The 24,664-nt window shown below is 39.9% G+C and overlaps 1 protein-coding gene across 3 annotated transcripts; it reads right to left on the minus strand.

Moving 5' to 3' along the window:
• Positions 1–913: 913 nt before the first annotated feature.
• Positions 914–22,992, minus strand: TRAF6 (TNF receptor associated factor 6). 3 transcript variants are annotated; one of them, XM_068398525.1, is made up of 8 exons: positions 22,940–22,992; positions 14,586–14,912; positions 9,290–9,440; positions 8,533–8,691; positions 7,567–7,638; positions 4,838–4,915; positions 3,127–4,011; positions 914–2,350 (listed from the first exon to the last, which is right to left on the minus strand). In XM_068398525.1, the coding sequence occupies exons 2-7, from the start codon at positions 14,879–14,881 to the stop codon at positions 3,130–3,132; spliced, it is 1,638 nt and encodes a 545-aa protein (XP_068254626.1). In that variant the 5' UTR covers positions 14,882–14,912; positions 22,940–22,992; the 3' UTR covers positions 914–2,350; positions 3,127–3,129. The 3 variants fall into 3 exon arrangements, with proteins under 3 accessions (XP_068254626.1, XP_068254624.1, XP_068254625.1); XM_068398523.1 differs by having other exon boundaries at positions 914–4,011; XM_068398524.1 differs by lacking the exon at positions 22,940–22,992 and adding an exon at positions 21,811–21,888 and having other exon boundaries at positions 914–4,011.
• Between the last annotated feature and the right edge of the window lie 1,672 nt (positions 22,993–24,664).

The following is a 24,664-nucleotide window of genomic DNA, read 5'->3' on the forward strand; positions in this document are numbered from 1 at the left end:
CTGCATACCTTTCTGCTTCCATTTAAGTAGTTCTAGCAATTATACCTCAATCCACCATGGTAAAACAGTTTCTCAAAAGAAAAGATCAGATTTGGAGGAAGGGGAAAAGAGGCTGTCTCATTGAAAATGTATTTTCAACTAGAAACTGAATCTCTTTGTGCTAACCTTAGAAAAGTTTGAATAAAATATAATAGTCATGAAGACTATACATTGAGATAGTAACAATGTAGACTCCTAAGTTCTTCCATTAGCTGAAGATAATGTTCTTATTTGTAAGAGAAAGCATTGGAACTGCAGTTAAAATAAAGAGTAGCTTGGAAGGCGGGTGAAGAAAGAGGAAAATGGAACAAGTAGATGTATAAAAATTTCATTAACATAATTTTTCAGAATAGAAAGATTTAAGTGATACTTTGCAAATTAGCTCTGAAATTCTCTCATGTAAAATTCTGGCATTACAGTAATTTGGCATCACTGAGAGTTCTGCTTGGTTATATTAAAATACAAAATCAGTAGAATAGCAGCAGTGAATAAAGCATTCGTATTACTGTGGCCAATACAGTATTATACATGCAGTAGCTTTCTATTCCCTATTGGTTTGTGCTAATGTACAACGTTAACCTGAATCACTTAAACTCCACCAAACTGAATTTCCTCCCAAGGCAGAAGTGTATCGGATCTAGCAGATAAGGCTCAAAGCAAAAATTCAGTTCATAATGCAAAGCTTGAAAAGGAAAGAAAGTATTAATGCACTTAGTGGGTCTTGAGTATAAACTATTAGAACACAGACTAAGGACATTTTTTAATATCACTAGGGTTGAGAATGGAATTGTAGCAGGAAGAAACTCTCAAATTACATCTTTCTTCTCCCTTCCTCCCCCCCCCCCCCCCCCCCCCCCCCAAAAAAAAAGGGAGGAGAATGGTAGTCTTTGACCATCTTGGAAAAACATGGATAACTAACATAGCTTGAAAATGATTGGAGAACAAGTGTACAGTGCCTTCTGTATATAGTGGGTCTGGGCACCGTCATGTACATTAAAAGCTCTTGGTTAAGAATGGTTTAACTACTAGGAATGCTCTAACTGAAGACACTCTGAAAGAATTCAGCTAATAGGATGAGGCTATTCAGTATAAAAACTACTTAAGAGGTTTAAAAAGACAGTTTTTAAACATGGATCTTTTCCTATTTTGAGTAATATATGCTCACCTGTCCTCCAAACACAGACAATACACTAAATAAGTTAATGACTGACTGCATTTACCGTTAGCCAGGAAGTTCAGGTTTCAGTAGTGACAATACTCCATTGAACACAATCCTTCTTCAACAAATAGGCTCTATCTGCAAAATAAATTTTATTCACCTGGCTATGACGAACAAAGTGGTAGGTTGGGGTCCTGGTACTTTTAATCTCACCCAGGTAGGCAGAGTATCCTCCCAAATCAATATACTAGCAGTCTTTCATTAGCCTTGTATATATTAAGCATATGCACTTTCCCCACTGATGATCCCCACAGGATTGCTTTGATGAGGCCAAAGAGTGGGAATACTCTTCAGTATCTTTTAAGTTGCAGTGTCTCAAGTCTTTAAGTTGTTTCACTAGTTTGGAGAAATAATATACATATGCTTATGCATGGCTTAGACCTTTCTTCAGTATCAGACTGTGTACTTAAGTTATGGGGTGAACAAAACTTTTCTCATCCTTGTTTTTAAAGACAAGATTCAGAACTTTATCAGCACCATGGTAAGTTAAAATTTTTAGCACCAGTGAACTTGAACTACTCAGCTTTGACTGGTCAAAACTAACATTTATATGGGATACAAACAATCAGTACAGAAAACAATAATACGCACAACATTAGGAAGCTCATGAATTCTTGACATAGTGAATCTAGTGTTTGGTAAATGAGCCCCTATGGAAGCCAGATTCTTTTTACTAAGAGCAAATAGGATTGCAGTTTTTCCTCATGCTGTCTAATTAATAGGCTTTTCTTCCCCTCCAAAGTATTGAGGGTGGCCCAGCTCCTGTTGTCCAGTGGGACAGGAAATATCCATAACCGCTGGATGTTGATAAGGCCAGCTATCCACTGAGAATTCATAGGAGACGATATAGGTCATACGTCACCCAGAACACCAAGAGATCGATGCAGGTCACAAGTTCAGCTTTGGTACAAATTCAGGTTTCAACAACAGTAAAACAAATTCTGCATCGCCCTATCTAGTTAGTACATACCTTTGCTTGTGTATCCACTCACACCCTGAAAAATGTCCAGCACTAGGAGGAGATCCCACCAGCACAAAGGTGTATCATTCAAATGCTACATTTTGATCTCTCTGGTGTTGGTGATCGACATTCTGGGCCCAGAGCACACACAAAAAGATGTATTAAAATAAAGAGAATTAGGGGGGCACTTTCAGACCTCATTACAAATATTTCTTCAGTGAACCCAGTTCAGAGTCATTTAGCCTTTTCCACAACACTACCACACATCTTTCAGAAATACTAGTATCAACTCTACATCGCCATGCAACTTCCTAAGCTAACTCTGCAGGGGGGAGGGGTCAAAGCATACCTCATCTCTAGGTGATGTGCAAAGTCTTAACTTGATTTCAGATTTCAAGAGAAGCACAGCCAATTCAAAATTCTAGATAAGTCAATATAGAAGCTGTCTCAACTTTCCCGAGCTGTATGAAAAACAAACAAACAAAACCTCCCTCATCTTTATTAATTTAGCTATTTCCCTGCTACAGTATCTACTCCAAGGCACTGAGGCGTAAAGATTTACAGGTCTTTTCTAATATGACTTAAGTTTTACCAAACTGAGATGTACAGGTACTTCAACAGGATTTTCCTGTAGGCAGTTAAGTCTTGATCAACAACAGTTCATTTAGTTAGCTTGCTACAGAAGTAGCTTATTACTTTAATAGAGAACAATACCAAATATTTGAACATGTGACCTCATACAGAAAAACAAGTATACCAGCAACAACAAGGTTCTATTCAGGTGAAGATCAACTATGTTGGCAACTATTATCTTTTACAAATGCAGTGTATACGGATTATGAAGCACACTTGTAATCTGTGGTGGAAGAACACGGCTAGTGGCTCTATTCCTCTGGTTAAGACTTACAGGCTACATAGCTCCATCAGCACTGCGAGCTTGAAATCCTTCTCTGCGGACACTGTTTAAATCTAGACGTGTTAGAACTTCACAGCGCACCAGAAGGGTATCATCCTTTATGAAGGTTCTTTGTTTCAAGGTTTGAAGGTGCATGAAAGTCACATAACCAAAACCTTTTGGATTGCGGTGAATTGTTGGTCTCTGGAAGGCTAGTAACTCTGGCTTGGCTTCCATTACTTCTTCATGATTCTGCCTTTCAGGGCCTTCTGATTGATCCAAAATAGAAAGTCGTATAGTGCCTTGGAAAGGCCAAGGCAGATGGCTGTCATATTCTCCTTGCATAGTGTGGACAAACAGAGATATAAAATTAGCACAACGCTGAGCATTTGGTAATTGGATATGCAGGCGCAAACACAGCTTGTAGCCAGGCTTTCCAGTATAGAAGCCAGGACTGTGCATCACAACAGGTCTCTCTTCTTCCTGGGCTTTCTGAAGTCCACTGAAGTTCTCAATCTTCCAGATATAAATACCGTTACATTGCTGTGCTTCCATTTCAGTAATCTTTCCCTCCAGATTTCGGATAGTACGTTTGAGTTCTGCCATGTGAGTGTTCTGAGTCTCCATTTTAGCAATGAGTTCTCTGATTTGGTGATCTTGTCTTACCAGACGACCTTCCAACTGCTGAATAGTTTCTTTGAAGTTTTCAACTTCTGGATTACAATCATATGCGGCATGTGACACGTGTGAGAAGAGGGCAGGCTCAAAGGGTAGGCCATTGATGAAGGGTACAGGATTTGTAGCAGTAACACTGATATTTTGAAAACTCTGAGCCATCATTCTCATGTGAACCTGAGTGAACTCCTGCATATGTCGTGCCAGTTCATTCCTCTGCATCTAGAATTTAAGAAATGTGGCATTAGGAACATATCAAACATTACCTGCAATCACATCTTAAATGTGGCTCTGAAGAAAATCAAACAACTAGTTGCTTCTGTTATGTGAGAAAAACTGGAATGTGAATCAAGGAGAGGTGATGTGACACAATAGCACTTCACTAATGGGGGCTCCAAATTTAAGATCACTGTTATGACAAATGAAAAATAAGTTCAAATGCCAGTGGACAAATATTGTTCAAGTCAAAATAGTGACATAGTGAAAAAGTGTTAGTGATAAAACATACATTTAGTATTTCTTCTGTGTTCTGAATCAGCATTGTATTCCCGTCATTTATTTGCTAAAATGCTCCATAGTACCAAATATAAAGGTATATGAAAACTGAAGCAGAAATGGTGAAGGGAAAAGATCCATTTTTACAACGAGGTATTAAACAACTAGAAATAAGAGTATCCAGATTAAATAATTTTAGAATTTAATCAAATATAAAGCACTGTCAGGTTTTCTTGACTGAACTCTAAGAGCCATAACTGTATTTGGTCACAACTTTGGAAGAAATGCTAGAAGCTACTTTATTGACATGAAAGCTGAGAAAACACTCATGGATTAATAAAAGCAAGTTCATCAAGCAAACCATTCACTGAGTTTTTTAAATTTGAAAAGGACTTTTGAAAGGCACTGTATCAATATGTAGTGTTTTAGAATTAAGATACCTCAAAATGAAAAACCCACAAATCACTGAGGAGTTGGGGTTCCAAAAAAACCAAAACCAAAACCAAAAACCATGCAAAAGGTCTGCAATTCATGATTCTGATGAAAGGCTTACCTTTTCAGGACACCCAAACGCACTGTAAAAACATGGCACTGGGGCAGTAGGACAATCATTGTCATAATGATTAGGCATCTAAAAGAAATCAGATTTGAAATTAATTTTTCCATCAAGAGTATTCTTTTATAAACACCCTAAAAGAACAGGGCTGAATGAACTCTCAATATCATCCTGAGTGCAATTACACAGCACATACAGGACAACCAAGGGATCAGGCCTAGTCAGCATGGGTTTAGGAAAGGCAGGTCCTGCCTAACCAACCTGATCTCTTTTTATGACCAGGTGACCCGCCTAGTGCATGAGGGAAAGGCTGTGGATGTAGTATACTGGGACTTCAGCAAAGCCTTTGATACTGTCTCCCATGGCATTCTCCCAGATAATCTGGCAGCCCACGGCTTGGACAGGTGCACTCTTCGCTGGGTAAAGGACTGGCTGGATGGCCAAGCCCAGAGAGTGGTCGTGAATGGTACTGCATCCAGTTGGCATCTGGTCACTAGTGGTGTCCCCCAGGGCTCAGTCCTGTTTAATATCTTTATCAATGATCTGGATGAGTGGATTGAGCACACACTCAGTAAATTCGCGGATGACACTAAGTTGAGTGGGAGTGTTGATCTGCCTGAGGGTAGGAAGGCTCTGCAGAGGGATCTGGACAGGTTAGATAGATGGGCTGAGACCAATGGCATGAAGTTCAACAAGGCCAAGTGCTAGGTCCTACACTTTGGCCACAACAACCCCATGCAGCGCCACAGGCTGGAGGAAGAGTGGTTGGAAAGCGGCCTGGTGGGTATTGGTGGAAAGCCAGCTGAACATGAGCCAGCAGTGTGCCCGGGTGGCCAAGAGGGCTAACAGCATCCTGGCGTGTATCAGGAATAGTGTAGCCAACAGGACTAGGGTAGTAATTGTCCCCCTGTACTCGGCACTGGTGAGGCCACACCTCGACTACTGTGTCCAGTTCTGGGCCCCTCACTTCAAGAAAGACATTGAGGTGCTGGAGCCAGTCCAGAGGAGGGCAACAAAGCTGGTGAAGTGTCTGGAGGGTATGTCCTATGAGGAGCGGCTGGAGGAACTGGGATTGTTTAGCCTGGAGAAAAGGAGACTGAGGGGAGACCTTATCGCTCTCTACAACTACCTGAAAGGAGGTTGTAGTGAGGTGGGAGTTGGCCTATTCTCCCAGGCACTTAGCAACAGGACTAGAGGGCATAGCCTCAAGCTGCGCCAGGGCAGGTTCAGGTTAGACATTAGGAAAAATTTCTTCACTGAAAGGGTTATTAGGCATTCGAATGGGCTACCCAGGGAGGTGGTGGAGTCACCATCCCTGGAGGTGTTTAAGAGAAGACTGGATGTGGCACTTAGTGCCATGGTCTAGTTGACACAGTGGTGTTAGGTCAAATGTTGGACTCAATGATCCCAGAGGTCTCTTCCAACCTGATTGATTCTGTGATTCTGTAATAGGTACCTGAAGTCAGATTTCCTATATAATTTCTCAAATAAGTATGGAAGTTTTGAACAAAAGTGTTAGCTCATAATAAAAATTCTACATCCTCCTTGTATGTACTTTAATAATTCATTGACTTTGTTCTTACATTAGGCATCAGAAAGCATTCAGATTTTCTTGCTAGAACAAATGCCTCTTGTTGCTAGCCTACCCTCAAGCTAGATCACAGTCCACTTCCTTCCCTTCTAAAGCACTACTTGCATATACTTGTGTCTGTCTTCATTAACCTCTTCCTCAAAAAGCTCAAGTTACTTCAATTTTTCTTATGGTCCGTGTTTTCCACACCCAATTATCTCACTGCTCTGCATCCTCCCTGTCCATCCCCACTCCAAAAGCTGGACAGCGTCAGCTGAGGCCTTATGAGCCCTGAACAGAACAAAGGATAATACTGAGTTTCACAGGCAAAATACCTGTTTATATAACCCAGAACATTTGCCTTGTTTAAATATCATGACAAAGTACAACACAAGCTTAATATAGGTCAGCCCTTAATTCTAAACCATTACCTAGTTTCGCATTCTCTGTTCCGTACTTTTGCAGTTCACTATTCTACCTAACGACAGATTTTTGCCTTTGTCATTACTGAACTCAATCCTGTTTTTCAGAGTATTTCTCCAATTTGACAAGATCATTCATTATTTTAACCCAGGTCATTAACATAGTTGCCATCCCACTCAAACAGGGATAGGCTGCAAATTAAATAATATTTATAATTTTCCTGTCAATTAAGTTATTATTGAATAGGAAAAATAATAACAGCTATTACAATAGTAATGGACAAGCAGAATTCCAGCCAGCATCTAAGTTTGATAGTGAATTATTTATAGCTACTTTCCAACAGTGGCTTTCCAATTACAAATACTCTCCCTCTCTGCCCAAATCAAAGGCTTGTCTTCTGATGTCAGCCATAACCACTGGTAGCTGCTTGGTATTCTTTAACCTCCATTCAAGATGAAAAACATGCAACATGGTCCCTGCCAAGAAGCAGTATAGCTAAACAATGTGATTGGCAGACAAAAATCCCACAGAGGTTTACCAGACTGGAATTGCAAGCTGGAGCAGCACTTAAAAAGAGTATTACACCTGCACTGGATGCAATATTTTCAGGGACAGACAGAGAGAGATTTATTAGCTAGCAAACTGTTTCTTTGAGTTTAATTTCAGATTAAAGAAGCAATATAAATACAAAACATCTGACCCAGATTAAACACAGAGAAAGGTAGTCATTTACCTGCTCTCTGATGAGCACTGTGTTGCAATATTCACAAAATACATTGGCGAGTGGGCAGGTTTGGTCATGAAGCTTAGTTATCACAGAAAAAGAGAGGAAAGAAAGGATCCATTAAGTTACACAACTTAAAAGAATGCTTATCACCTCTAATAAGACGTTAAATTTTTATTTACATTTCAAATTTTGCGTTTAGCTGTATGCAACTGTGAAACAAAGATAACACCCTTACCCTGAATAGTACGTTTTCTATAATTACTGTTTTTTCCTGGACTCGTACAAAAGATTCATAAAGTTGCAGATATTTTATTTCCTAAAGGTCTTATGCTCCAAATAGTATGAATTTATTTCTGAAATTCATGTTCAGTTGTAGTGGAACTATATTAAAGGTTTTTTTTTGTATTGTTGGACTATATGAGGTATTTTTGTTTGACAATTCACAATACGGTATCATAGAATTAACAGCCCTTGAGATAAAACACATCCATATACAGATAAAGAAATGGAGCTCAAAAAGGAAAGGACTATCCTCAGTATCACCCAAGTGAAAACTGCAGAGCCAGGAGAAGAATTCAGAAGTGATCATGGTCTTGTGTGTTAGCACATATCCCCCAAAAAATGCATCTCCTGACACATCCTTTCTGCCAGACATAAAAACTGTAAATGTGGGATATTGCTTTGTGTGTTACTTTGGCAGCAGATGGTAGCCTCTCTGATGGCAAGGTCAAAAATCATGTGTTCTTACACGAATCTCTTCACACCACAGGGTTCCCAAGAAGTTTGTATTTAAGCACAATCTTCTCCCCAGCTTTCTCCTGTTCTAGACTAATGTCCTGAGTTTGCAGCTTCTCACCTGTGCAGGACAAAGAGCTCTTCTAGACCAAAACCTTTTTTTCTTTGAACTGATGTTGCATTTACAAGCAAACCCATGTGAATGAAGGTTGAAAAACTGAGATTCCTGCTAAGTACCTCTTTATCTTCATAGGCCATAGATGTGGCACAGTTTGGACAACAGACTTGACGCCTTGGACACTCCTGTGTCATGTGCTCTTTCAGATGGTTCTTCTGGAAGGCTCCTTGGCACTGCGGGCATTCCACAGTGGAAAAATCACACTGCAACTGGTGGTCCTGAACAAGGACAGAAGAGAGATTTGATACTACAAACAGCTACTATCGCCTCATCTGTTTTCAAGATAAAGCACAGTACAAGAGGAACAAATTGCAATCTTTCCTTCCTGCAAGTAAATCCTTATACACTTATGCTGACTTTACAAACAGCCTGTTATTGTTCCATTACAAAGATCAGGACTTCACGTATTCAGAGCTTTAAGAATGCTCTCAGATAAAAATTCAAATTTATGTTTATCCTTTTTATTTACCAAAACAATTATTTCGACTAATATATCTAGCTGCTTTGAGGGAATATTAAACTGACTGTAGGGAACTTGTGTGAAGTACAGATACGGCTGATCAAAAGACAAACAAGAATGATCCTGAAGAGAAAGCTGCATTAGTACAATTTTCATGCACTATGATGTTCACTTGAGAATCACCTAATTACAATTAAACACTTATCAAAAACCAAATACATGTAGCTATAGTCTTGAATGAACAATGCATTTAATCAGCATAAACAGGTATGAGGCACGACCATCTATATTAAGTTATTTTGAATTTTTACTTGTCCATGAAAACATGGTTCCATATTTTCAAAACTAATTCTCACCTCTAAATGCCTCAGCTCCATCTTCATACTGCAGCCCTTGTTGGGACACTTAACCATTAATGAAAGGATTTCTCGTTTAGCGAAGTTGTCAGGAAAAAGTTGATTTTCGAGCAGAATTTCATTGTCTACTGGACATTTGTGACCTGCATCTCTACAATGCAGAAAAGAAAGGAAAAAGAGATTCCAAGTTTCCTTTGCCCTTCATTTTAAATATTTTTACACTAGCAAGACATTAGTGGCCAAATTATAACACATTAAGAAAGTCTTTGAAAACAATGGCATTTATGTGGCAATTATCAGAAAGTATGCAACGTACATCAGAGAAATTGACAATACACAAGTTTCACTTGAGGTGACATGACTGGGATCACAGCGCTTTTCTAACTCAACAGTTTTTATTTGTACAAATGCCATGATAGATACTCTGGAAATAAACTTGAGGAGGATGTAAATAAACTAAGAACTTATGGTCCCATTTCTATTAAGTACTTCACATAACTCAAACATCAAAGAATATTTCACATACTATTTCAAAACAATCCTTTAAAGATTCTTGGACCTTCTCTCCTTTCTTTCTCACTTAATAAACAGCCAAGGTGATCACAGCTAAGAGAAAATCAAAAACGTGTTTTTTTTCCAGTTTCACGTCATCTATTTGGCATTATTTTTCATGTAGCCCATTTCCCTCTTTTTGTTGTACAACTATTTGATCAGTTGGTCATCCTTCATTTTTTTTTTATTTATACAGCAAAGAAAGGTGAAAATGCTCTGGACACAAAAATTACTAATAACTATGAAAATGGCACTGGATTTGGAACTGGGTATTGTATCTGAAGCCATTTTAACAACAAACAGACTGGACAGTCCGTGCTAACAGGCAAAAGTTTGGACTCTGGTGGTGGAACACGGGTGCATGCAACTTTCACAAGAGAACTAACAGCCTGTTCCATTTCGTCAAGTTCTGTCTACCTGCATGTAAACATAAGAATCATCAGAAATGGAGTAAAAGAGGGATCACCCCCACCAAATTCCCCTTTAAAAAAATATCCAGTATCAGCTCATTTCTGAAAGCAGTAGGTCAACATATCTGGTCACAATTAAGTAATACAGTTAAAGAGGCATGAGGGATCAAAGCTTCTGAGCTGAACTGCTAATGGAAACAGCAATAAAATGGAAAAATATATGGGGCAGAAAAATGTCAGAGAGCACTCGTGGTGCAAAGATCAAAGGCCAGATCATTGTCACTGCTTGCAAGCGTGAGGGGAAGTAGAACCTAGTGGGCTGTGGAGACCAGGAGGGAATTTGTGTTCTTTGTTGGAAAAGGAAATAATTGCTCAGCAACTCTTTCATCAGCAATGCTGCTAGAGGAAGTGGGGGTAAAGTTGAGACTTCAGAAAGAGACAATGAACTTCCTTTCCTAGGTTTTGCTTGCAAGAGCTAGCTCGCCACAAGTCTGGTAGTCACACTCCTAAACAAGTGGAAAAAAGAAAATACCTAGCGTGCTGTTTTGTTTCATAGCTCCCTGAGCTACAATCAGAGTGCTGATCTTTGTCACAACCCAGAAATGTTCCTTCACTTCTCAGGCAACCTACAGGAAATCAGTTTTCACCAGTATAACTTGGTTATAAATACCCTGTTTAGTGAAGTATAATGATAGTTCAGTAGGCCTGCTGATAAGACAGCAGCCTTATTTCTACACAGAAAAGCTAATCATGTATAATAACAGCCAACAACAGATTAATTTTAAATAATGATTACCAGATCTCCACTTTAAATAACTAGCAGCCAAAGGGTAAAATAAGAATGAATGGCAATTTTCCAATGATTATAGTAAGGGAAGAACAATAACTTATTGTAGTATATTAAACAGACTTCAAACACCATTTACAAGTATTGGGATTGTGTTTAAAAGGCTGCTTAGATCCATCTACAGGCAGAGATATTGCTACACATTTCCTATCACAGAATTGACTTTATGCACCTCAGTTGTAATTTACATTACAGCGGAGGCTTTCCTATGCTGGAATTATTTATCTCATTGGCCTGTGCCACCCACAACAGTACCTGTGAAACAATAAGCATCTGCTACAAAGTACAATGAATATTCCTATAATTTCCCTTGAAATCACAAAAATATAGGTATGAAAAGCAAAGCCAGAATAATTTTGTTTGAAGAAAAAGCCTGCTCCATGACTTTAGCAACTGAGCAGTTTAGCCTAGAAGCTGAAACAGTTGGCATACACTTTAACTGCAGCCATGCTGGCTATTTGATGAACTGCTAGCACCCAAAGCTTTCCTTGCTGCCCGTTGTCAGCTCATAATTCTGCTTTTCTTCTAAACAGAGGTTCTGATATTTGGCGAGCTCTACTACAAGCCCTAAGTTAGATTTGACCTAAGTCACAGAAGAAAGAATAGAGTGAAATTTAATTAGCTACTGCATCTGAACTTAGTTCTTCTAAAATTTCTAATCAAGTACTTTGTAGACAGTAACACTTGGAAACTATTATTTGTAGTTACTTAGGTAGATAAGATTCTTCACTACCATGACTCATAGCACTTCAAACAGCTTTATTGAAAAAGATTCCAAGACTTGCTGGGAGGCAAGCAATTACTGTGATCAAATCCATCTGGTCTAATCATGTCCCTCACATTGTAAGATCTAAGACTACAGTCTTTAAAAGCTTTTTTAAAAAATCTTTCTAGTTGTAGCCACAACTTCTTCAACATGGACAACTACAATTGTTTGTGTAAGTCACAAAAAACTACTACTCAAAAACTATTTGTCCATCCTTTATCATTTAAAATCCTCAGTCTCTGTGTTCACTTGAGCTAGAGAGTGGGGAAACGAGGAATAAACAGAAGCATTTTTTTCCTGATCAAATAAAGGCTGTGACAATCAATTAATGAAAAAAACAGTACTTAAGAGAACATAAAAATCACCCTCCATTTTCATTTTAGTTCTGTAGAAGCTTCTCAGCGACATGAATCAATATTGTACTGTAGACACTACATACTCCAAATCAATACCTTGATCCATGGATCCCAATTAAGCATGCAATTGAGCCCTTCAGGGATTCAGAGGGGTCTGGCACTTCAAGTTGTCTGCTTTGCTTTCACAAGCATTCACTCAAACTGCACTCCCAAGACAGATTTCAGTGGGGAATGAGGGAAAGCATGTACTATCAATGAAACATCTGAAATATCACAGCAATGATCTACAGTCTCCAAGATGAAAAATGCTTGCCACCCGTGTTTAATATTCACTAAAACAGTTAACACTATCTATAGAAATAAAATAAGGAAAGGGTGTAAAAGAAGCAAAAGCTTCTGGTCATTGAAACTGTTTGCAGACCTAAAACTTTGAGCAGAGCAAATGCTCCATTAATTTAAAAAGGAAGAGAAACCATTTCCCATGGCTGGGGTTTAAGAAGGAAGTTTCTCTGTTGTGTTCTGAGCATGGGTTCACTGCAGTTCCTCACTCAGTCCTGTGGTAAATTCTAACCAATGACCGTAACTGCACAGCTCATCAGATCACCTTAGCTGTTAAGGATCTGAAAGACTGGAAATGAGTCTTTTTTGGTAATTTTAAGTTTAGTCATTTTCCCCCCAGTTTTCAGCCTAGGAATTCTGTTGTCTTTGAAATGACTGGCGAGCAGGCATTTCTAAAGCTCAGTATACTTAAGTAATGACTAATCTACCTTCAGGATTTATAGACATCATACTCTCATGAGAAGGTTTAAAGACTTCTTTTCTTTCTTCCAGAAATACCCAAGTTAAAGAAGAGTATAAAACCTGCTACTGCCAACAAATAGAGCAAGCAAGGAATTCAAAAATTTAATGGCCTTTATTAGTACAAACATCTAATTCAATGCTTACAAGCATGCATGAAATTACGCACATTAACGTCTTGAAAGAATTTAGATTGGAATGTGCAAAGCAAAGGCCAGAAAGTGAAGCCAACTGCTTGGGCCTAGGGAACTGGATTACAGTCAAAGCTGACAGGTTCAGGTTTGGATTTTTTTGCCTTCTTCCATGCACCCAGCTGACACTAATACCATTGAGTGATGCAGTTGGGTAAGGCCTGATTAAGTTTGTCTTCTCGTACTTAGCTCCAACATTTCCCCCCTTGATCTAAAAGAAATACCATGAAGAAGTACAGTAGCATCAGATACAACAGTAACAGAAGCTACACAGAAGCCCACAAAAAACCCCACAAAACACTGTATTCAGAGAACATAATTGCTGGCATACTATTCACTTAGTGAACTACAAATGATGGACCATGGAGAAAAAGAAATGGAAGAGAACTATGGATAAATGGTATGGAAAACCAACCAAGAAAGCACTGTTCATTTTGCAAGCTAAAAATAAATGCCTGGGAAAAACAACGTTGTACCTTGAAGACAGTTTGATGATCTTTACACAAAGATGCGCAAAGTAACCTTGGAAATTAACCAATTCTACATGTGGGTCACACAGAATTAAATATTTAGATTCCTACCAAAGTACTGTGACATTTGAGCTAAGTGAGGAATTGACAAAAAAAAATCTGGCTTATGCTGAGGAAAAACCCTACAGCATAACATCTAGACTTCTCTAAATGTGTTCCAATATTCACTGACACATGTGGGACACTGATGACTGTATTCCAGGTTTGACGGAAGTACACTCTACCAGTGTACTTTCTGCCCTTCCTTGCTCTTTCAGTCATTCATTTTTATGAGCTCAGCCTGTTCTTGCCTTCATATCTCATTCCCACTCCCTCATATGCCGTCTAGTTTCCTCTCTCAACACTTTGTTCCAGATTATTCCCTCATTACATTCTCTCTTGCAGCTCAACAAGGAAGCAGGTGATTTCAAGTGAAGAACTGAAAGCATCTATGCCAAGAAACCACGTTGTCTGTAGTTGCCTGTAGTTAGCAAGAGAAACAATCATAAGGAAAAGACAGGTTTTATAATCCGGGCTGAAAATCGAATTTATTTGGAGGATTTGGCTACTTTTAAAAAACAATTATTTAATGTTTACTCAATCAAATTTTTAGATTCATAACCTGAGTAAATTCGTATAAATGGCAAAATATCTAAAGTTCATGCAACCTACAAACTCATGACATTTTGGCCATACACGGTGTTTATTAGAAAGCATCTTTAATGAATTATAAATTCCCAGAGTTCTGTTAGCACTCACTGGTAAAGCACCTTAAGCAGTTCTATTCAGTTTACATTGCCCTTGAACTGCTCTGCTTTGCTTAAGTGTACTTCTTCTTAAAAGCAACTTTCAAAAATTTTCCTTTACCTTATTGATTTGACAATGCAACCTTTGCAGAAACGGTGTCCACATGGTGTCTGCACTGCTTCCCGAAGGGCCATCAAACAGATTGGACATTCATATTTACTTTCCAAGGGTGGATCAAACTCCACATCATATCCTTGTGTTTCCTCTGTGAAAGAACTTGGAGGGTTTCCAGTCCCACTGCTAACGCTTACGCTGTCTTCTTTTGCTCCAACGCTGCAGGCACTGGCCATGGCTGCACAGCAGCCGCTTTCCATGTCTCGGGCTCCACAACTGTTATCACTATATAGCAAGCTCATAGTAGCTAATCAAATGCTACACAGAAACACCCTGCAAGATGACAAAAAGAGGTGTTAATTTAAAATATTCCAAGACCTTCCTTTCCAGTCAAGAACAAATGTTATTTCTAACCAGAAACACTGGAACAGTGGCGCAGATTTGGTTCTACTCAAAATACTGGTTTTGTTTTGTCCCAGTTGCTGTTATATATCTTTTTTACTTATCTTGTGATGTATAGGAAAGAGCACTGCATCCTGTCAGCCCAGTTCAAACACAAACACACACACCTTTCTGTAATCTTTCATCCGACTACTTAATTTCTGTAAAAAGAGGAATAGTCTTTCTCCTTGCTGTGTTTACTGAAAATGCCTTTTTTACCCCTTCAGTATTATTTACTTCTACGGCATTCAAATATAATTTGCATGAAAAATGCTGTACAAAACCAAATTTTACTGGATGACAATAGCTCAATTCCATATGTTCCTTGCAGTGAGTAAATGTTATTTAACATTTTCTGTATATAGTGATTCACAGTATAGATTTCAAATCAGTTTAGGTGCATGTCCACAAATAAAATGCAAGTCCAAGTACCCAAACCAAGCAGATGCTGTGTTGCAAATGAAATTCAAATATACAGCACTGCTGATAACATTTTAAAACTGCCAATAGGACTTTAAATTGAGTAAGAAGCTATGCATGAGATAAAGCCAGTATTTCCACAGCTCAAAAGCTATCTACAAACTACTAGTACTCAAACAGAGTTCTTGTCCTCCTTTCCCCTCTTCCAGTGTAGCTGGCAGGGAGGACAAGGGACATGATTGTAGAACAGAAGATAAGTCACATTTCCCTGAAGACCAGTGAATGGCATAGTAAAGCCTGTTTTTAAAACTGCTCACAACGCAAGCTGAACTCATAGGTATGAAATAAAAAAAACGCTGGTATCCCCAAACAGATTGCCAATGTTTCTACATTGAATGAGGGAGCTTTAAAGAAAAGTCTAAACAACAAACATAAATTCTAAGAGTCCAAGAAATTTTCCTCTCAATTTTTCAATCGTTACAACCATCTTCTTAGAATCCTGTTGTGGTTAGTTTTCTATAAATGACATTTCTTTGACATGCATAAGTTATCACCAGGTGCAAGGCAGTATGATCGGTCTGCGGGTTACAGAGACAGGCATGCAGAACAAGCCCACTAAGCCCAGATTTGATCTTCTTTTGCACAGCAGTATAGGCAAAGGTCTCTTGCAATGTTCACCTACTGCATTCACTGTAATACCATTAATCATTTAAAGCATAATAGGGATGAAAATCTAAGGATTAATCTAGAGCTGAACTGTAATAATTGTTAATCTGCATCACCAGTGCAGACTCTGGGGGGCAGCAAGGGATGCAGAATGAATAGGGTTACCTTGACCACAAGCTCACAAAACTGAACTTTTCCCTGCCTTTATCAGAATTTGGACATCACAAGTCGTTTTAACAAAATGTTCATGGACAGGAGAAGGACATATAGGTAGTTTTATTTGGGTACTTATTACATGACAACTGAAGATTACATCAACAGAAATACTACTCACACAAAGCCTCAACTAGCATTTACTGGAAATATATTTTGAACACATACAACATTACAGAAATGTGCTTTAGGCCACCTACATGATAAACAGTTAGCAATACTGCCCATGCTAACACTGTATGAGCTGGTTTTTTTTCAGTTATCCAGACCAAGAAAAAAAAAAAGGGAGATCTACCAGACAAAACTAAACAGGTCAGTTACAATTGGAATCAAAACAGAACTTTTATTCTGTTTTGTAAATATGTGACTTTCCATTTTGTTGAGGTACGCAGAGGTATGAGAAGTATCTGAAGAGTAGCATTCCTGACATTTCCAGAATAGTGTTAAGGTACAGAGTCTCAAAGCACAGTTTGGAGTTGTACTGAACTGGTCAGCAATGCCCACTTTATGCAGAAATAACTATAGCTGAGGTGCCTGGAACTGCATCCAAGGAGTGATGTTTACTTCTATTTCTGTTCTCTGCCTCCATGTATTATCCCTATATATTATCTACCACAACTGGCTTTATAATCAAGGCTCCTAAACACAAGAGCAGCACAAACTAAACACCAAGTAAATTCTTAGCAGTTGCTTTAGGCATAGTGCAACAACTATCGGTTTAATCCCATGGAATTGAGCAGCTCCCCCCAATGACTTAGAATGGAAGCAGAACAATCAATGCTTAGAAAGATGCTGTGACAGAAAGAATTTTTAGACTGCAATCAGTAGGCCTCTCTTCTCTGGAGAAAAAAACCAACCAGTTTCCATTGTTAAACTAACAGAACTTTTATTTAACAGCCACCGCAGAGGGTGATTAGTCCACAGGCCATATTTCACAAAAAAGCACAAGGACTAAGTTGGGCCAATGGACTGGGAATGTTGGTATGCAGAATATCAGAATCCACAAGCCAGCCTAGGACTGAAAAATTCACATTATTGTAAGCCACAAGGGTATATTTAGTGAGACTAAGAAAGGGAAGAGGAACATGTATCCCTTTAGCAACGTCACAAAGGAATTCAGGAAGTCGCAGGGAGTAAAATATAATAGCTTTACCCAAATTCAGCTATCACATTAATTGCAAAGAAGTGCACAACTCTTCCCTTGGGCTGTTCCTAGGAAAAAAATTACTATTTGAAATCTTGTTCTTTTAAGGAAGAAAACAGGATCTGACTCAGTATAATTTCAATAGTTGAAGACTTTGTAGATTGAAGTGATGTGCAAGTGGTGTTCTCTCTGCCCATTTAAATTGTTTCTACAGACACAGCAGGTATGTACATTCACTTTACAGAAACAAAAATCCTATACCAGAGTCATTTTAAAGAATAAGTCACTGCAACCAGACAACACACCAGTCTCACACAAAAATCCCCTTATTCAGTGATATATTCCACTCTCACATGAAGCTTTTTGTCTGCATATGACCAAGGAGTTCATAAAAAAAGAAATGCAAGTATCATTGGCTCCTCTTTTTAAATAGGGAAATTCAGGCACAGAGGCAACTTAAAACAGGTGATTAAGAGCCAGATTTTTAATTTTGCTTACGTTTTATATAAGATAGGATTCCTCCTACTACTCTGCTCCATTTCATCTTATCTGTGAGGAAAATCCTCCTTCCTCCACACATATTTATAGGTGTGGGGCAAGGCACAATTTTTCAAACCAAAATCTGCACTGCTGTTACTCAGACCATTAACTGAGGCCTGACTACTCCACCACAGTTTAAAACAATTCCTCTACAAGTTGTAACTACTGTAGCAGAAATTAGTTCTCTTTCTCGTGGCATTTATTTCACCCTCCAAGAGTAGGAACATAGATTCAATCTTCTTGAACAGAGCAGTGCTAGAGCAAAATCAATTAGAGTATACTCTGAATGTTGATGACAGGTCTTTCCACTGATGAAGGTGGAGCAGACCAATTTATGAGCCTACTGTAGCAGTTTTTCATGTTCCTCCCCTGGGGAATTTTAAAAATTTTCAGGCTAGAAGAGGATGGATTTTAAAACTCAAACCACTATATATCCCAAAGTTCATATCAAATTGCTACCTTTTCTTTTTGATTATGAAATAGATTACCAATGAAGTAAAACCTAACAAACATCCCCCCAAAACCACATCAGTTTTTCTTCCTATTGATCATAGTTGTTACTCTTCCTCCATGCTGAACAAAATTAAGTCAAATACAACAATATGCAAATATTAATTTATAATACTTTGTCTACACCACAGCCTTTAGAATTTATCCATTTTTTTGACGTTGGTAGTTTAATGCATTAAACACTAGGGTAGCCTGCTCTATGACCTTTTTTGTTTGGGCAACATCCAGCCTTCAGATCGAGGAACAACCTGAAATTAAACTGGATCATTACATGGTAATTCTTGTTTTTGCTAGTGTGAAGTTTCTCAGGCAGAGCAAGCCTTAAAACTATATTTGGTAATGCACCTGAAATGCCCTTTTCTATAGCTAGAATAGATAATGGCTTTTAGCTTGCACACACGAGGTACCCAAAGTCCTTGGGCCAGCAAAGGTTGATTTCTCTCTCCAAGCTGTATTGTTTGACAACAGAAAGGAAGGTGCTTTCCAGGCCAAATGGTAATGGACAGAATTTGTGTGATCATTATTTGTGCTGCAGAAATCTGGAATGCCCTAAGCACCAAACCTTCATGCCCTAGAAAAGGAACAGTTAAAGGCTACAAGGAGTCCTCATACTATACTTTTAAATTTAAGAATAAACTATAACGAAACCTTTCTTCAGTAAGTAACCTGTGCTATGTTGCTATTTACACTATTGCATTACAAAGTGATTAGGTTGATCTGAGATAGCACAGTCAGACCAGAAAAGCAAACTCCTGCAAGAATAATGTACCTTATGATTGACAAAAACAATTTCAAAACAGAATTAAAACCCACCCATATATTAAATTAATGCACACAACAAAACTCGGTACTCTGATTTGTGAAGTCCGATGGAACAACGGAGTTTAGGGAGGACTTTTACAGATTTTCATGCTCCAAAGAGCCACAGGATTAACTCAGAAACCTTTCTAAATAAAAAAATAGTACTGGGACCAGAAGATATCTTCAGATTGCCTGGAAAATTACGCTATAATTAGAGTAATAGGGAGGAAATAAAAGTAGGCATTGTATCCTATTTACACTGAAATATGAAATGATACCTTGGAGCATTTGGCAAAGGTGAATGAACACTGTACAGAGGGTGCATCAGTTACTATGACAAAGAAAATTTTGAATATTAATCAGTAAGTATTGAATACAATTAATTTCCACATGCCCTTTCCTAGAGAATTCACAATGAGTAGCCACATACTCATTCACAAACATAATTAATCTGCTTGCAGCCTGGCCAGAACACAGCCAGCAGGGGAAATGCTTTCAACGCCACATGGACAGAAAAACTGGCCAAGATCTTCTCTTTTCTTCTTCTGCCTCACTGAGAACAGTTTTGTACATATAGATTTCTGGGTCATGAGACTGACAGACCAGTGGAGTGACTTTGGATAATTTGTTTATGAAGCAATATTTGCAACACTTATTCCCAGGCATATTAATCAATGGTCTACTGACAACTGATAAGCACTGTGTGTTTGCATTATGAGGTTTGTAACTATCACTACACTTCATCCAGGCAGAACATAAAAAACTACGCAAGTTCCTTTTAATTAATACCTATAAAACACTTATTTCAAAGCTATCAAATGGCTACACAAGCCAAAGCAATAGGAGATTCAGGCAGAACTCGTAACTGCAAAAAAAAAATTCTGGTTTCTCGTAAAAGCCTGCAAGCATGTTGCAAAACATTCTGTTGAGATATCAACTTTCTTTTCTAATACCAGTAACTGTGAAGACTTTCAAGTCTTTTGGATAACGACTGTACTTATCATTTTAACATGTGAACCTAAAGACTTAAAATAAAAAATTTTGTTTGAGTCAAATACAATCAAACAACAATAACAACACCTCATTAGACACTATCAGAGTTCCTCCCACTGGAGCAGAGCGGCCTTTGGAGGTTTCTGAAGCTTTCCAGGTGATTTCTCTTTGCTTGCAGAGAATGCTGTCAGGCTTTAATCACATATGTATTTTTATGCTTAAGTGTTACTTAGGAAACTAGATGGTGGCATATTCCTACTTACATTCATATTTTATCCTACTTAAATATGTCAAAACAAACAATTTTAGTGAGCAGTGGAAGTACACTATACTGAATTTAACAAAAAAATATTCCATCGGTTTTTCCATAATCAAAAACCAACCGAAACCAAAATCCCCCAAACCTTTCTTCAATTTATTAACTTCTAGAGACATTTCACTGAGAATTGTTCAGATTAACAACTACAAGGCAAGCGTTCTTAGTGAGACGAACAATGCTATTTAATTCTTTACTTTGGCAGGGACTCTGCTCTCTTTGGCCTCTGCTCTCCCTTTGCACACTGAGAACACTTCAAGATATGTATTGTGCCTTTCTATATCCCTCAGTAGATGTGCTGAGAATTTAAGATGCTGCTATAATGGGGACAAAGTAAACATCAGGACAGAAAGTGCTTCAAAGAGAGGCAGGGAGAAGTATGGCTATGAACAAACATCATTTGCAAAAGGCACAGTCTCCAGGCTAGATTTAATTATCATCTACCTCAACTAGCATTAAGCTTGTATCTGGCATTAGTAAAACGATTTGAGACCCTGGGAAAAGAAAGAGTGAATTAAGCACACATTCTGAAACAACTGAAACATTTCTCCTTTTCAGTCTACCAGAATCTTGCATCTTTAGTTTTCACATTCTGGATGTAAAACTTTTTTATATTTGTTCAGCTAATTTGTGCTACTGTGATACTAAAGTTATTCTTCTTGACACATTAAACTCATGAAAGTTCAACATGTGAAGAAAAAGCATGTTCACCTCAGACATTTTTTCATTCTCAAGTTCTATCAGCATCAGCATCTACTGTGTGCATTATCTTTCCAAATATAATAGCACTTTTTTAAAACAGAAAGCAGTATTGCACTGATGTAATACTACAAAACTTAAAAAGCCATTTATCTCTTGACTTCTCATTCAACAGAGCATCACTGAGCTCCACAAATCTTTAGCTGCTGGGAAAAGCTGAAGGTAATGTGGAACATACAGAAGAATTACGCCCAAAGTGATACCTGCCACAACAATAATCAAAGTGCTTTTATTAGCATACTTCTGTGACCTTTTTTCCTTCTGATACTAGTGGCACTAGTTTTATGGCTCTTTCATACTACAGAAAGACAAAGCAGTTTGCTTGCAAGTGTTAACACGGTGAACACAGGGTAAAACACACTGGAGATGTTAAACAAGCTGTTAATGCACCCAGTAACTTTGCCTCCCCCCATTATTCCTTTCCTTACCTCTCCCTCACTGAAAGCTTCAAATCAATACTTTCTTAATCATTCTGTCAATGGTATCTAAAATACAAGAAAATCTGCAGAGCTCAAGGGTAGCTCTGCAGCATGCAGAACTTGTCAGAGGCAAACATGGAGAAATACTTTTGGCTACCTTTAACTACTGGGTATAAGGGATATAATTTGAACATTTTCCTCCCACCCACAGCTAAGATTTCCATTTAAGTATGAAAAGACTCCATGTGATGTATCCAAAACAGATGGAATTGATGGAAAGTACTATTGAAGTCATGACTGTATTAATAAATTTGCCATAAATACTAAGCATTATCAGTCTCTACTATAAAATAGAGCTATCTGTTTTAGAAATGGTAACCTCTCCTGCAAATTATCCTTACAGGCCCGTAACATGTTCCCGAAGAATTTACTGAGTATGTCCATTTCACCGTTGGAAAAACAGAGCCCACTTTCAAGGTGGTATACTCGAGGCTGCACAGGAACTAACAATTCGGACTGCAACTCGTAAGCCACCCGTTGCTAATGCTCCTACAGCTGTCCTACGGCACACCCCAGACAGTTCAGAGGCAAGAGAAAGTCATTCCAGCCAGGTTCCCCCCCGCCAGGTAAACCAGCGTAGCTCTGAGCCCCCGCCGCTGGCCGGCATAGCTGGGCTCACAGCTGCTGAGCTCGCCGTGCGGACCGCGGCACGGTTTCCGTTTCGGAGCAGGACAGGCTGGCGTGCCTCAGCCCAAGTAATCGCCCTCCTCTAACGCAGGCCCTCCTCACCGGCAAGTCCCCGGACCGACACCGGCGTGAGCCGAGACGCCGAGTTCTGCTCTCAAGGGAGAGGCCGCAGGGCTACGCGCCGCGGTCCGCCTGGGCTCGGCAGGAGGGCGGCTCCGCCCGGCAGCGAGGATCGCGCTCCGCTGCCGAGCCAGCAGCCCCGGCCCGGGGCGGAGAACGCTTGGCGCCGGGCGCCGCGCCACACGCTTGCGGCGGCCCGCGCCGGCGGAGCCCCGGCCCGCCCCTCTCTTGCCACAGTCCGGCGAGCCAGGCCCGCCTCAACCCCCGCCGCAGCCTCCGCCCGGCAGCGCCCCTCCCGGCCGCCCCCCGCGGCCCGCCCGCCCGTACTCACCGCCGACCGCTCCCCGCCGGCCGCCACTTCCGCCTTCTCCTCGGGAGGCACCGGGGCGGCGGTCGCCCAGCCCAACCGAGGCGCACCGAGGCGCCACGTCCGCTGCAGCGCCCCCTGTCGTCGCGGAGGGGGAAGGGCGACAGGGCAGGGACGGGGCTGCCGGCCCCGGCGCTCCAGCCCCGAGAGCTCTTCCGCCGTGCGGGGCCGGGACTGTTTTGTCCCTGTGAGGAGCCGGCGCCCATCTCTGTATACCCCGGAGCGGGCAGCCTCGCCAAAGCTGCGGAAATCTGAGTGAAGCGGTCATCCTTTTCATAAAAAATAAATAAAGACGTCACCAGTTTTTGCGTCAGCAAGGAGTTTTACTGCCGTACCAGTTTTCACTCCCCGCTGCTGATGCTTTTATGAAAGCATCAGGATTCACTCAGCTCCGTTGTGAGTGCTATTAAAAATGAGGCATTGAAAGCTGGTTGAGGTTTTTTTGCGAACGGCTTGAGGTGTGCAAAAAAGCCATTTCTCAGTGTAAAACAAATTCTTAATAGAAATAATTTTCTGTCTGAACTGACCCAAGGGGGCTCCTGCGGGAACTAAAGCAAGGGGCCCTACCTCCCTCAGGGCAAGCGCTGGGGTTAACCTTTCCCGGTGGCTTGCGACAATGGGCAATTTTAAGGAAGTGAAAAACCAGGACAGTGCGAATGCAAAGGCAGCTTCATTTCCTTAAAAACAAACAAGGGGAATTTGGTTGTTTGCACCAGTGAGTTTCCTTGGCAAGAATCTCGACTAACACGTACTTAAATCCAACAAACACTTCTGCTGCCAGCATTTGGAGGGATATAAACTGGGGGGGGGTGCAGTTTTCCAGTGATTTTCAGTGTCTCTAGCTGCACGCCACACTCCCTGGGAGCTGGAAATCGGGGGCTGGTGCCATCGCTAACCTGCCTGGCCCCCTCCGAGCGCTGAGCTCTCAGGCGCAGGCATGGTGCTGCTTCCGGAGCAAAGGCGTGTGCCAGATCTTAATGCACTACTCCGAGCACTGCTTTTATCCAAAACATACTTACATTTTTCGTTAGGACCTGCGAGAAAGCTAAAAGTTAGAGGAGAAAGATAGCTGGGTCATCAGATAGGGCTCCAAAATACCACAATAAAGAAATAGTTATATTATGAATAAATTTAAAAATTAAAGCTTTGTGGAGCCTTTCCTGGACAACTGGCTGAATTTCAGAGCTATCCTTTTTCTCCTGCCAAGTGAACAAACTGTATGTGACTTTCATTAGCTGTAAAATGAGGAAATGTATCATTACATAGCTTTGTAAAACAGATATCCTTAGATGGAGAGTTTTCTATGGCTGAAAAACACTATTTTTAGTGATCTGTAAGGTACCCAGACCACTGATGTCCAGCCTATTTTAATTGACAATTCAAGTAACTTATCTGGAATTTTTATTCCAAGTGTAAATGAAATACCTTTATTCAGAGCAGCTTCCAAATCTGTATGGTTTACGGGAAGCTTAGGCCCATATTCACGTATTAATGCTCACGCTGTAACAGAAACCAATGCAAAAATGCTTTTCTCCACTCGGTGGTGCCAGATGCACAGGGAAAATATTTTCCAGCACTGGATTTGTGCAGCTCAAACTGTTGAATAATTATGCTCATACGGACATAAAACACACCCAAAGCGGTAGCAATTGGAGATCAATTAAAACCTTCAGTTGCCTGCAGTATCCC

The sequence above is a fragment of the Nyctibius grandis genome, chromosome 4 (genome assembly GCF_013368605.1).
Source record: "Nyctibius grandis isolate bNycGra1 chromosome 4, bNycGra1.pri, whole genome shotgun sequence".
NCBI lineage: Eukaryota > Metazoa > Chordata > Aves > Nyctibiiformes > Nyctibiidae > Nyctibius > Nyctibius grandis.